The 15852-nt window shown below is 35.8% G+C and overlaps 1 protein-coding gene across 1 annotated transcript in view; it reads left to right on the plus strand.

The window, feature by feature from the left end:
- The window catches only part of EGFLAM (EGF like, fibronectin type III and laminin G domains), a 104405-nt gene that overhangs the window by 47511 nt on the left and 41042 nt on the right, over positions 1–15852 (plus strand). The window contains exons 5-10 of the mRNA XM_081321668.1: positions 2756–2873; positions 3467–3602; positions 7709–7875; positions 10458–10573; positions 13434–13776; positions 14492–14592. Of these exons, the coding sequence (XP_081177794.1) occupies positions 2756–2873; positions 3467–3602; positions 7709–7875; positions 10458–10573; positions 13434–13776; positions 14492–14592 (981 nt within the window). The remainder of the gene's footprint in view (positions 1–2755; positions 2874–3466; positions 3603–7708; positions 7876–10457; positions 10574–13433; positions 13777–14491; positions 14593–15852) is intronic.

Here is a 15852-nt window from a genome sequence, read left to right on the forward strand (position 1 = left end):
CATGTGATATCTTGCTTAATGCCTGTGAATGATTTGCTTAACAACCATGGTGGAAATGAAGTCATAAGTCCATCACAGTCATATGATCTCTTGCTTAATCACCATATCACTTAGTGATGGAGTTGCCAGTCCCATCTATGGTCATTAAATGAGCACTGCCTGTAAGTCTAAATTAATAACATTACTTTTTTTTTACCTTTTGGGCAACATGGAACTGTCTGCTCTGTATTTTATACAGAAGTACCAGCGAATTTTGAAAACTACTGTCATCCATATCTTCTTTTCTCTGAAATATGCCCGTCTTTTTCATTTGCTTTTCATAGGACTTGTTTACTTTTTCCTTTCTGTGAAAGTTTATTTATTTCTTAAAATGCAGAGACTAGAACTAAAACAATATTTTAGATGCATTCTGACTAATACACAGCAGAGCAAAACAGGTACTTCTAATAAGCTTAAAACAATATTTCTTCTCTATTTTCTTCAGTTTGCCAGTTGAGTAAGATAATAAACCCACACAGCATATCCCTCTCATGCTAGTTAAAAGTAATTTCAGACATATATTCATGTCTTGTCATAAATTATTCATATTTAGGTTTACAGTATTTACTTAACAATAATGATGAAAAGGGAACTCAGAAGTACAGTATATGCACCCCAGGCTTCTGAGTTGTTCTTCCAACTGTGATATTCAGTGATAAAATATTTTTCATATATAGAAAAAGTGATGCTCCTCAGACCATTGCATTGTTGCTTTATTTGCTCTAGTTGTTTGTTTGCAGTCATACACAATATCTGTTAGTCTCTTGGCAACCAATTCATTGAAAGTAATTCTCCCAAGCAAAATTCTCAGAATCTTCGTTAGCAGAATAGAAGTGAGATGAAAGGATAGAATTACAAGAATTTTAACAATGGAATTGTTTCTAGTTTAGAACCTATTTATCCCTCAATAATTAGGTTAGGGATTTTCCCCCCAATCTCTAATCAATTTTTATGTGGGTTTTTTTCCATAAAGGAGGACCTTGCAGACGGTTGATTATAAAACCCTTATAAGAATATGAGCCAAGCATTACAGTCACTCATTCTGTTGTCCTCCAATTAATTTCCAAATAATTAGTATGTAATTCAAAAGAATCTGATCAACTACAAATTCTATGAACCTTTCTAGAACAAAATTAATATATAAAATAACTTCTGTTCAGAAGGGAGATAGTATATCATACTTCTAGACATATGAATCAGAATTGAATTTTGGACATTCCCCCTTCAGCAGTTTATTTCAACCTGGTAATTTCCTCCTTATAAGGCATTTCAACAGATATGCAATAATATTTTGGTCAACTAGTTGTAATTTTAGATCTATAGAAATATATTTTACTTATTTATTTAATTATATTGATAATTAGGTGTGATGGTTGGTTAAAGACATTGAGCTTATCAGCTGGAAAGCTGACAGCTGGGGTTTGAGAACCAAATGCTACACAATGGGTTGAATTCTTGTTACTTGCCCCAGCAAGTAACCTAGTAGTTCGAAAGCATGCAAATGTGAGTAGATAAACAGGTACCACTTCAGTGAGAAGGTAACAGCATTTCATGTGCCTCAGTGTATAGTCATGCTGGCCACATGACCATGGAAATGTCTTCAGACAATGCTGGCTCCCTAGAGTAAGCACTGACTCCTAGAATCATATATGACTGGATAGGGGAAACCTTTACCTTTATACTGATGATCATATTTTAATCTTCAGATTGCTCCAATCTTGACTAACTCTGGATGTGGAGGCAACAAGACAAGACAAACAATATGAAGAAAAATAAATCTTAAATTCAATTACCTCTATCAGGATGCCAAAAGCAATTAAGGGAGGAAGACATATTTGAATAAATTAAACTTGATTGCAAAGTGTAGGCAAGATTGTGGCTCTCTATACTTTTAAATGAGAAGATCCATCCATCCATCCATTAAATTTAGGTACCATCCATCTCACTCTTAGAGTGTCCTCAGCCATCACTGAGAAGGCTTGTGTCAAGCTCAAAGCATATGTATGATGTTGCCGCCACTATTGCTTCTCAGCTTGCCAATGCACTAGGGGGAAGGACAGGGGAAAATAGAATACAGACTCCAGACAACAAGAAGTCAGCCCATGTGAACCAAGGACGTTTCAGCAGATGTTTTCAAACACAGAGAGACACTTTCTCATAACAATATTTTGACATTTGATTGGACCATGTTACCTGCAGTAATAAGGGGAGGGAGAATTCTATACTTGAATTATAGTGGTTTGTGCAGACAATAACCAGAGTTGATTTTGCTTTAAACTGTGCCAAAATGATGTACTCAATAAAGTTTTGCATTAAGAGATTGGATTGTCTCGATGGAGTTTGCTTGGTTGGGTTAATCAGTCAGAACCTTGACAGCTTGTTTACTGGCTCATTGGTCTTGTAACAAGAAGAGATTCTCAACAGAAACTTTTCTAGATATCCAGACCTAATGGGCAGATTCAATTCTGGTAAGGTGTTGCCTGATACACTCTAATGCTGCACCATTTTATAGACACTAAATGGAATTCCATTGACAGTTGTGTGATAGACACTTCAGTTCCTTATTCCATTCCTTGTGAAGATCTAGTTTAGTGTATTGAACATCTTAGTGTGGTCTAACATTGTTTATAAATTGTTATGATTAGCTAAAATTTAATTTTAGCTTTTCATTAAAAAAGAAGCTCTTCATCCCTTTCTGTATTTTTATGCCAAGCAGGAAGTTGTTATTGGAGATCTGAAGCCAGGGACTCTCCATAGTGTCAGCATAGGAGCTTATGGCTGGGCAGGAAGAGGCAAAGCCAGCATGCCTAGAAATGTGACAACTCTATCACAAGGTAAATATTTGAATAGCTTTCTATTAAGTGTGCTGATTGAGACAGAATTCACTGTAGACAATGTAAAGGTATTTCAGAAAGGTACATGGGACGTCAGGAAGGTTTCAGTACAGTGCAGAAACAGGAATGAGAGAGTTATGGCAATTTCAAAGGAGCCTCTGGTCAGGAGACAGGATGCAATTGTAATTGCGAAAAGAATGACGAGGATTATTAAGGTGTCAAATAAATTTAGTATGATATGACTTAGTATGCTTTCTAGGTGCCAGTGTGGTTCTTTTCAAAAGTCTACACAAAGGCATTTGGAAATTAGCTTATTTTAAATCATAGGCTTCTTCTGGGCCATAATTATATTTATTCATTCAGAGCAATACTTCCATCTTTTAAGTATTTCCCCCTATGAAGGGGAAAAAATGGTGGTATTTTCTATATTGAATAGCAGCAACTTTCCTGAAATTGAAGCAAGGATGAGAAGAAAGTCCAGTGTTTGATTTTCTTTAACATTACAGTTTTACGAAAGGTTTTGCTCCTACAAGTATTTCTGAGTTTTCCAAAGTGTCCAACAATGTATATAATTGCTTTTTTCCCCCTTTTAGATAAATGTATGCCTCCAGCTCCACCTAGTCAGCCTCAAGTCATTGTTGTTTCAGACTCAGAGGTTGCTTTATCATGGAAACCAGGGCCAAGTGAAGGAAGTTCTCCAATTGAGTACTACACAGTGGAATTTATCAGGTGATCTTGACTATGGTATTAGCATGTAAGCACTTTTTCCATATATGTGGGTTTATATTTGTTTCAGTCTGATGTCATTAATGTAAGTGAAACTGGTTCTTATTTATTCATTAGTTTAAATGGCTTTGATTCAGCACAACTTCAGAGTTCCTTTTGGGTTTTGGACCGAGTCAGTCTTGCTTTTTCTTTGTTGTTTATGATACATACATACAGATTCTGGATCTCCACAGTAGCTCATGCAGAGGTCTCCGAAGCTCCACATGTTACAATGCAATATGGAAATTTAATGCAATATTCTATTTAATCCTAACTCATCTCTGAACTATCTCCTGGCTATTACTATAGCATTTTTTTCTCTTCCATTTTATTTATTTATTTAAATTTGTTGGCATCCCAACTGGTAGACTCCACTTAAGGAGGTATCAGTTAGGTATATAGAAAATTCCCATGTAAACTCATACCTGTATTTTATGTTTATATTGGCTTGTTCCACTGATGGAGCGTTCTCTGTAACAGTGGTGGATGAGATCTTTTGTCTTGAGCAAATTTCAATTTTCTGATCATTGTAGGAAGTCCTGTTTTAATACCAGTCTCAGCCATTCAGTCCCATTCCTTTATTGGCAATTAAATTTTTAAAATGTAGGCAGATTTTTTTAAATTAAGAATGCCTGGTTTCATCCAATTTTTTTTATTAAATGTGTTTATTAGATTTATTAAACAAAAATGTTAGTGACTCATTCCTAGTCTAATTCAGAGGTTGTTTCATTTTGTTTGGTGGGGAAAGTTGGTGTGGTTATGTGGTCTTCTTCAGTTCTATGCTCTTCAGATGGCTGTATATTGTGCAGGTGAATTTAGCTGAGTGGTTTTCAGTTTTTTGTTCGTGTAATCTATTCTGAAACTTGCCTTTTCCCATGACACAAGAAGACAGTATGATTTGGAAGCCAAAAAGACTGATTTTTAAAAATATATATTTATTTCATGCATGGTTCTGAGTCTTTGTTGGACTGCAATCATTATGCACTGTGATTATTAAGCAAACCAGTGGTTCACTACGGGGATGGTTTTGCTAAAAACCTGAAGAGTCAGTTTTTAGCAAAACCATTGTAAATTATGGTCATGTGACCATGGGGTGTGTCAAATGGCCATAAATGTGGCTATGTTCCCAAGCACCAGAAGTTTGGTCATGTGACTGCAGAAGTGAGCCAAACATTGGAACTTCGAATCCAGGTTGTATGTAGCCCCAAGGTAGGCCCATCATAATTTCAAACAGTCACTCAGTGACCAGTTGAACCCCAAGGGATACGTGTATTGCTATCCTTTGGCATATCACTCAAGGCTACATGTGGCGCTTGGACTAGAGAAAGTTGCACAGTCCTGCCCAAGAGCATACTGGAATTTCCAATAGTTCCATGGAAGGTTTTCCATGTAACTCTGTTAGGATCAAGTATGAGGAGGGAAAATAAGAAGCCTGTAAAGAATTCTTGTATATGTTGTCCTTCTCTTTTTCATGTTTTGCTGTAGCAGAGCAATTCAAATGCATGGCAAAGTATTGTAAATGAGCAGTATTGTGCAATTGCCACTGTGGGTTACTCTTGCCAGTAGGGAATTTCTGTAGCTTGTTTGGTGACTTGTCCAAACTGGAATCCTCTAGGATTGCTGGTTCCTTGGGAGTCAAGCAAGGATTTAGAATTGGAAATGTTTGCTTATTCTTTTCAAACTGGGCAGGATTCTTCATATGCCCAATGTCATTTTAAGAAGTAGAGGGTTTTCAGCAAAGAGGGTAAATGAATCACAATTATTATAAAATGAAGAGAACTATTCAGAAAGTTTAAAGAAAGGGGAACAGACATTCTTAATTACAAGAAACAGAGGAGTCCCTTGGGGTTTGGATCCACATGAAAAATGGAGTAGTCAAATAACTAAGTGGCCCTTAGTGGATCAAGGGAATTTGTTAGGAGAAATTCCTTTAAGAAAAAGAAGACAATATTTTACAGTTGAGTCACTTTTTCTTAGTCTGTTTTACAGAGATTTAGGTTTTATTTTTATTTTTTTAAAAAAGCTTTTTTGTTGTCTCCTGTAGCTGGAAAAATTGGTTTCTCAAGTTCATAGAACTGGACAAAGCTGAAACAAACAGTTCCAAATTGCTCTCTTTTTTATTTCAGAGCCCTTCTTGCTCAATAAAAATGACCTTCAGATTATTAAATCATTTTTATATTGACTGATTAGAAAAAGCCAGATGAGTCTATTTTGACAGCATCTCTGGGCTACAAATAAAACAAACAAGAAAAAAAAAGCCCACACAAAATATCTCTCTTGTGCTACAGTTTTTATTAGAATGCTTCCAAAAATGTTTGCAGCTGGTTTCTTATGTAAACAGTAGTACATTTAAAACTTGAAAAGTTATTTCCTGCAGTAAAAATTTCAAGGATGCCAGACTAAATGGGACAGCAATTTAGTCTTATGTGTCAAAGTCTTTCAGTCTGTTATGTTCAGTCATTTCCGTAGGAACTTTAGCAAGCTCATGGGAGTAAAAATTGCAGTTTTGTCATTTATATCGAACAGGATAGGAATGATCCCATGGGAAAAAGGATAGCCTCTTCCTCCTATTTATCCCTGTAATACTGAGCGCTCAGCACAGCTATGATGTTCACATGTCAATAATTTTGTTTTTTCTCTGCAAGCTTCCAGCAAGTTTGACTCTTATATCCTTTGGACCTGCTTTTGATTTAGCCTCCTTGCTGGACACCAACAATTTAAAATATAGGGTTGAGCAAGCCAAGGAAAGCTGTAGGAGAGCTTCTTATTGGAGTGAGAATATAGCCAGGGAACGAAAGATGCCCTGACATAAAAGTGACTGGAGAAAAGATGGCCACTAATTCATCACTGGAGAATAAAAATATTACACTAAAAAAACTAATTAAAAAAATCCTCATATGAAAATAACCATGATAATGCAGTTTTAGGGTTTTTATTCTCTTCCATATTATTGTAATTACATTGTTGCCTGTATTGAAGCAGAGCTATTTTAAGATGCTTTGATAAGTTTAAAAATAATGGCTATAATTTAAATAAACACAATCTTCTCCTGAATGGCTATATAAACATGCTTAAGTTTCCTAACCAAATCCTATCAATCATCTAGTTTACAGTACATGATATGTGATTAGCTTAGTAGGTCTCAAATTGTATTGACTTGCTTTGATCTCAAACATTCCAGAGAATATTAATATCAGTGTATCACTTTGTTGGCATATACATGTTTATGATAGCTGTCATATTTGGTAGCTCATTGGACCTTTCTCTCATTAGCCAACAATCATTCTATTAGGCTGCAGCAGCAGAAGTTGAAAAGCAAGGCCATTCCATCAGCTTAGTGGAGAATGGCAGAGTCCTTTTCTTGATATGTTTCCATTCCAGCTGACCAACCTCGACTTGGCCTTTGAGTGGTACTTTGCTCCCAACAGTAGGTGGGACCAGCAAAAAGAGATTACTGGCTGGGGACATTAAAAAAAAATATTTAATTTAATTAACTTTCAAATGTAATTTAATTCAAATTAATTCAATAGAGTTAAAAGTGATTTTGCCACATACATCTGTTTTTTCTTCTTCTGTTACATAAAAATGTGATGATTTATTTAAGGGTTTTTAGAAATGTATTTTAAAACCCCTTGGGACTGATGTCTGAAGCCCAGAGTCCGTCTCTTTTCTTCTTCCTGTTCCTTTTCCTTTTTCTGTTGGCCCATTTAAGTTTTAAGTCTGTGGGCAGGAACCACCTTATTGTACCGATTGCATGCAAATTGCTCTGAGAGTCTTTTCAGATGGTGAATGGGTTATCAATGTTTTAAATAAATAACTCTTCTGTGGTTGTGGTTGTTGTTGTTATTTTGCATGAGAATGGGATCTGAGGTTTATGCTTACCAAAATCAAAACAATCAGGAGACACCAACCAGTGTAAAACTCTCAAATCATGTAATTAAATTTCACATTCACTATTCCTATTAGAACAGCAAATTTAGCAAATGTTCAATATTGGCAAATGTTTGGCTCTTGCTAATTGACTAAGCTCACTTTAATTACATTTTGGGCTCTTTGTTCATACCAATCAGACCCGATTTCGATACCAATTGGACAGCAATTAGAGAGCAGATCCAGATGGACTCTATGATCCTGAAGGGGCTAACTCCAAATGACAAGTATCGGTTTGCCATCCGAGCTACAAATTCATATGGGTCCAGCCTGCCAAGCATTGCCAGTGATATAATCAGCATGTTCCGTGAGTAGACAACGTTATATTGCTGAGCATTGAAAATGTTGTGGCCGGTAACTTTCCCTGGCTACTGACTATTTTAAAAATAGTCAACTTTCCCTGCTGCCTTCATTTCCTCAACATATGACTTATGAAAATGCCAAACATAGGTATAATTCAAGAAAACCAAGCCCCCCCTTCTTCTTTCATAACTATATTTCATAGTTAAGCATGGCACATGTGGGGAAGAATTACAGTTTGCTGGGGCAGATTAAAGGCTGCAGAGCATTCATCAGAATAATGATTCTTTAGAAATAAAAGATAAAAATAAAAGTAAGATCCAAAATGTTTAGATTTGTAATATTAAGAATCTGTTATTTTTTTCCTGTCTTAACACCTATACTATTTTTTAATCCAAACCTTTTCATTAGATTCTTTATCTTTTCCTTTTTTTAAAATTTTCGTAGCTCTTTATTCTGGTTTCATTAGACTAGGTTTCATATGAATTGTCCTGATTATTTTGATTTCTTGTGTTTAAATTTAACTTCCAAAGAGAATGTTTATGGAAACCTCCTGAAGATATAATCATCATTTATATCTTTGCCAAGAAGGTCATAAATCCTTGTTACTGGGTGCACATTTTTTCTGACATCCTGTTTATCTGTACATGAAAATATTTTCAGAACTTTCACAACCAAGGATGAGAAATTTGATTTACTACAATTGAGTAGGCTATTTTCTAAAGCAAGGGAATAATGGTTGATGGCTCCCACAATATTGATGTGTTACTGAGAAATCCAGTGTAACCTTCATCACCCTTTGCTTGAACCAATCCACTTGAGGGATAAAAAAAACAGATTTGATTCACTGGTATTATTTTATTTATTTTTTATTTTAATTCCATTTATATCCCGCCCTTCTCCGAAGACTCAGGGCGGCTTACAAGCTTACAAGCTTCATTCTATGTATATGATGCACAACACTGGGCAACTAACAAGTTTAACCTGCACTAGTGACATCTCTAGTGCAATCCTTCTTAAAGAGATTATTAATTCCCATTTATGCCTAGGAAGAATAGTAACAATCACCTTTGGAAACATGGCTAACAAAGAAGGAAAAAACTGCCATTCACCAGTTATACTGTCTCATTTAATCTTTAGCATAAGGAGAACTTGAGTGCATAAAGTTATTTGTCTTCAATAAAAATGTCCTTAATATTTACAATGTGAGCATTTCAGTCTCTCTGTATCATTCCATCATAATGGCATTTTGCAAATAATAATAGCAATGAAAGTAAAACACTTAGACTTATATACTGCTTCACAGTGCTTTACAGCCCTCTTTAAGCGGTTTACAGAGTCAGCATATTGCCCCCAACAATCTGGGTCCTTAATAAGATGGCTTCAGAACTTTTTGAAGTTCTTGAACTGAATTGTCACCTAAGTTAGCAACAGGAAAAAGGCTTAACCAGGTTCTTACTTGTTAGAATTGAATTGATTAACATAACCCTTATTAGTTGTTAGAATGGATGGTTTTTTTAATTATGGCTACACAAATGGGAGTGTGCCTCAAGAGGGCTAATGATCATTGCACACTAAAGATCTGTACAAAAATAAGTTCTGATGGGCTATGGGATGTCCTTCATGGCACTTTTAAAACATTGGATAATTCAAGAATGAAATATACTTCCTTAGCACTGCTCTGTTAGGCTCATAAAGTATTTCTACTATTGGGAATGCAATATCTATATCTATTTTAAATAATCAGCTTTAAAGAAAACCACAAAGCAGCAGAACTAAAATAGGAAAGGAAAAATCAAAAAGCCGTTTTAAAAGTAATAATAACATAAAGGAAGCAAAACAGATAAAAACTTGCATTTTATATATATTACTTGCACAAAATTAATACAATCTTTGCCTTTATCCAAAATCTGGATAAGGGCAAAGGGCCAAATCTTTACAAATAATCAGTACATAAACCCAAAGCCAGCGGCTCTGAACCTTTTTGACATCAGGGACTGGTTTCTTGGAAGACAATTTTTTCATGAACGGGGGTGGGGGTGGGGAATGATTTTGGTTGCACTTGCTTATCCACCGCTCACCTCCAGCTGTGCAGCCCAGTTCCTAACAGGAGCCCCCAGGGGTTGGGGACCCCTGCTCTAAGCTATTGTAAAATGAAGTGATTTATGAAATGATTTTCATGATTTATAAATTATGTTCATATTAAGCAACAAAAAATAAATCAGAATTTTAATGTACAACTGTTTCATCAATGCCCCAAAGGATATATTGAACTGACTTTCATTTACACTGTGTAAATCTCTTATTTGTTACAGCCTAGAATAATTATTGTTTTCTGGAATCATATCTGGAACCTCTTTGTTCACACAACTAAATTAAGGTTAATCTTGCCAATGTTTGGTATTATAAAGGGAGAAATATGCCTTATTTCCCAAAGAAATTTCTCCCCCCCCCAAAAAAAAAAACAAAAAACAAACAAACAAACAAAAACAACAACAAACCCCAGCCAGTTTTAGTGCATTTACCTTATATGAAATGAGACTATGTCAAAAACATACATTTGTGACTATGCCAGTTTTATCTTCTCAGATCCGGAAGAGTTAGGGAGTGGAAGCTACGGACATCCATACATGACTGAATCTGGAAATGGTGATGATGATGGAATTGACATTGATGATTCAGACTCTGACATTTATATCGATGAGGTACATCCATACGTCTCCCTCTGGCATTTTGGTTGCTTAACATTTTTAGTGCAGGATTTAAACAAGAACACCTAAATAGAGATCAAATACAAGTCTATCGACAAATATACACTCTGGTGCTATATTAAGCATTCGTTTGCATTTGACTCAGTATGAACATTTTCTTCCTTTTCTGATCCTCTGAAGCCTTTGATTTTTTTCCCCCAGACGTATTTGTTTTCACTGAAACAAACTGAATGAGGGGGAAGAGAGTAATTGCTTCAGAGCCACTGAAGTCTACCTTTTGCATAACCTCTGTTTCATTTATACTGCACTAACTTTATTTCAGTCAAAAGTACCTCAAAATTCTCCTCCCCCTTCTAGTAGCTGAAGAAGCTCACCATTAGTAGAGGAAGAAATACATTATTCTTTTTTTCCCATATTTTTTAAATTGCGGTAGTGCAGTATGTGGCAGCTAACCCAGGCCACCTTTGTCATTAGACAGAATGAGGTGGTAGACTCAGGTGATGGATGCTGTGGGGCAGGAGCAATAGCAAAGCTCTGGAGGCAAGAACAGTCTGATGTGTGACACCTTAAGCTAGTGTGTTACCTTCAAGTGTAGTAGAGGATGCTTTTCTATTGGCACTGTTGAATAGTCAGCTCAATTGTTAACCTACTTGGACTCTAGAAGCAGAAACCTTTGGATTTAATCCTTTGCACCAAAGGCTTTTGTTATTTGCATCAAAGGCCATCTTTCTGGGAAATTAGATAGTGGCCATCATTTAAATACAACTAGTCCTTGACGTATAATACTTCGTTTAATGAGCGTTCAAAGTTACAACACCACTGAAAAAGTGGCTAATGACCGGTTTTCACACTTTCACACTGTTGTAGCATCCCCAGGGTCATGTGATCAAAATTCGTATTTGCTGGGCAAGTGGCTCATATTTATGACTGTTGCAGTGTCCCAGAGTCATGTGATCATCTTTGGTGACCTTCTGACAAGCAAAGTCAATGGGAAAGACAAGTGTGTGACTAACTTAACAAATGCAGGGATTCATTGAACAACTGTGGCAAGAAAAGTCGTAAAATGGGACAAAATTCACTTAACCAATGTCTTACTTAGCAACAGAAAATTTGTGCTCAGTTGTAGTTGTAGGTTGAGGGCTATTTGTATAAAGGAAAGTATGTAAAGAAAAGTCTACCAAGTGCCTTTCGTTTGTGGGGATAGGGTTTGTAAGAAAAAGAAGACTATCAGAAAAAAACGTCTTTTGAAACAATTCAGGTTAGCTTTGCATTCCAAAAATTTGCACTCCAAAGTTAGGGACTGCAGACAGCATCCTGATTTCTGCTCTCCCTATTCATTCAGAGAAAATATGAATAGACTGTTATCTTATCTTAATAATCCTGAAGGACAGGCCAAACTTCCGCAGCCATGGGAGGTGATTCATGATAGGATAAGAGAGATGCGAGACGCTGCTTTACACTGAGTGAAAAAGAAATGTTCTGTTGGCACTGTCATTTCACAATCTTGGAGAAAAATAATTCCTATGCTGCTTGCTGTATGAGATGCTTTGAATAGAGATATTATGGCTGAAGATACAGCTTTTTACAGGCATGTGTTTTCCTGAGCTATATCTCTTCAGTCAGATCAATAGATGATTCAAAGTTATTGTGCTTTATAAGAAAAGATATACCTTTCCTTATTGCTATTCCTTATGTTCCATGGGAATAAAAACTGCAATAACTAGCCTTTTAAGTCACAGTCAGTAGACCACATTGAAGTGCTATCCATCAGTTCTTTAACTGACAGAAATATGTAGCCCAAGTTGCTGAATCCTATTCTGTCACAATAATTAGACTGGTAAGTTATACTGTCCTTAAATTTTAATGCAGAAAAAGTCAGGAAAAGAGGTGCAGATCTCACAGTTGAATTTTCATACCCAAGGAACTAGTGAGATAAAAAAACCCCACCAGTGACCCTTCCTAATGGAAGACAAATGTGGATATATGCCAGGAATGAAATATTTATATACCTGTCAAGTTATCTGATCCAATCTATTTAGATTATTCTGAATATGGGTTTAATGCTCTTCTATGGGTTTAATGCCTCCAAAATAGCCAACTGATAGGCATAGAAAATAAAGTGGCAAAGGATGGACAACAGATGAGAACGGTCATGCTGGTAATGAATTCAGTTCTCTTCTTGCAACACCTTCTAAAAATATTAAAAAGATGAAAAAGTAAAAGTAAAAACCACAACCACATGAAACCATGCAAAATAATGGAAAACATACTCATTGGGGGCAAAACCAGCAATGCATACTTAGTAGAACCTTGATCTCTTTCCCAGGTTTAACACAGGCCTAATGCTCTCTCAAAAGCCCTGTACTTTTTAAAAAATGTTATTTCAAAAGAATGCTAAACTGGTGTATATAAAGTGTATCTTCATAAGTTTTTGAGAAAACACTGATCAGGCAGATATGTCTATGAAAGCCAAGTGTTTTCTCTCTTCTGCTGTCCCAGCTAAGATAGCTATGAAAGCCAGTGTCCCAGTGATTGGAGGAGAGTAAAGATGGGATAAAAGCAATGTCATGAGCCATGCCATATAAAAATAATTACCAAGACATATTTCAGTTATGGTTAGGAGGATGTGAAGATGAACACTTAATCGGTATTCTGGCTCAGATTAAGTAAAGCGATGGCGCAGTAGAACACTCCTATCCGAGAAGTTTGCCAGCAAATCATTCTACTGCTATCGTATCAGATTGAGTAATTATTGAATATCATTATCCTACCCATGATTAACATTTAGCTCTAAGAACTGTACTATTAAGCTTTGGCCTTACTAAACACATTTCTTAAATAAATTTTTCATTAGCTCAAACCACTTCCTACTATCAAAGGAGGCAACACAAATTTTTTGGTTGAAACCAACATAATACAAGGATCTAATGCAGAACTCCTTTCTGGGCTGCTCTCACCTACTACATATCCTGTCAGTTCTATGGCAACAACTACATTCCTACCACGTGCTACTACCCCTTCCAGCATTACTGCTAAGGCCATCAGGAGGAACAGCGGGACTTCAGTTGTACGACAATCTGATCAGTCCTGTGATGAAACCATCTGCTCTACCAACAGCTTTTGCATCAATGATTATGAGCGGAGTGGCTCTCGTTGCCATTGCAACCTTGGCAAAGGAGGGGAGAGTTGTTCAGAAGGTTGGTTTACTTGGAAAGCTTTGGTAACTGTACATTCTGAAGATTTCTTGGTTTAGGACAGATTTGCAGAGCAGCATTTCATATATTTGATTTGACACTTTAGTGCATTTACAAGCATAGAAGAACCATAACTGGAAAAGACACAGCTGGCTTTTGGGCAGATGGTGAGTTTCACAAAAATCTAGAGGGAACTTAATTCATATCTACCATCTAGGTTGAGTAAACAGCATACCTTTTGAGAAGCAATATAACTTTAATGACCAGCTGCTTAGGTCGAATAACAAGAATTGGCTTATTTTAATTGTACTTTGATTGTGAGTTTCCTAAGGGCCTCTATTTTAAGAATGTTCAAAGTCAGCATTACAGTTTTGGGGTGTATGCTTTGTTTCTGAATTCCCATAACTTTTTCATACATTATAATTTGGCCATGCACTTTTTCCCCTTAAAGCAAAGCATTGCACTGAAGCTTTGACATTAGAATGAGGAACATACTGAAGCTGTTGTTATTAAAACCACACTTAGAACAGAAAGATAGGGAAAAGATGTGATTCTTCAAACTTTTGAAATGAAGGGACCAGTTAGGAAAATTTAAGAAGTTGACAGTGACTGTTAAAATGTAATGCTAAAAATACCAAGATTATATTGATCTAATTTTTAAAAATGATTGTTATTTGATGCTTAACTGCTAAGCAATATTTTTGTTATTGATTTTCAGATATTAATATTCAGTATCCTCAATTTTTTGGATATTCCTATATCTCCTTTGAGCCTCTTAAGAATTCCTATCAGACATTCCAAATTACTGTTGAATTTATGGTAAGTGAATGCAGTCTTGAACTTAAAAAGCTTTTGCAAAACCTATGCAACATTTGAACTAACAACTAAATGAGTCAAAGAAAATCTGTTAATACATCTATACCAAAAGTAAATGTGAGTATCTTGCCATTCTGTATGAGAGCAACTTAAAATAGTGATATACAGAATATGCCAAAGTTTTTAGCAGAATCACAAAAATGTAGCTAAATCACAGCATGATTATTACAGAGAAATTATGCAACACAAAAGTAGATAGAATATGGTTCTGAAAGGCTCATTTGAGTTTCCCATTTGCTACTATATATCACTGGCCCTTTAACACTGGAATAGAAATTGTAAAAAAAAAACCATTAAATATAATAAAAAATCAAGATAGCAATCAAGATTGATTGAAGTTTCATCTGTTTTTGTGTCACACATTAAAAATGGGTAGAGCTTCAATTATGTCATGTGCCCTTCTTTTTTTATTGTGTTCTATGAACACCCCTGTCCAAATTGTTCACAAAATCCCATACTTTTTTTTCCAAGCAAATGTATTATGCTAGTATGGATCTATATGGAAGAAAATGCCATTCATTTCATCCTGTAAATATGTTAATTTGGTGGCGTTTGCTAGACCTGGCTGAAATTGCTATTAACAATCATTGATCTTTTCCATGCTCCCTAGTGACTAAACATGTTGATTGGAGATGTTGGTAAATGACAGATTAGACATCTTCCCATAATGATATGGGAACTGAATGTATTACAAAGGAATATAGCAACCCTACCCACAGATTATGTACTTTGGGGGCAGTGTAGAAACAGGTGCACTGTAGACAATAGAATATTTGATTTAATATATAGAAATCTGGGATTTAGATTTTTCTTTTAGAGACTACTGTTTTGTGACTTGTGCTTAGTTGCAAATGCAAAATGATATAACCTCATATTCTGTTTGTTTCGGAGTGAACTGAAGCAAAATGTATACAATAGATAAGACAACTATTTAGGTTTTGATTTTCATTGGGAATGACAAACATGTAGGCTATGGGTTTTTTTTTAATTAGAGAAAGATATGAATCTTGAGATCAATCAATCAATCATAGCTATCAGAAATGTCCATGTCTGATGAATCAGAAAGTAGTGAAAGGTACTACAGTATAATGTTCTTCATAAGAAGTCAACTTGGTATAGTAGTTAAGGCAATAGGCTAGAAACCTGGAGCCCCTGAGTTCTAGTCCCACTTCAGGCACAAAGCCAGATGGGTGATTTTGGGCC

Source organism: Vipera berus (genome assembly GCF_964194415.1).
Source record: "Vipera berus genome assembly, chromosome: 2".
NCBI classification, from domain to species: Eukaryota; Metazoa; Chordata; class Lepidosauria; order Squamata; family Viperidae; genus Vipera; species Vipera berus.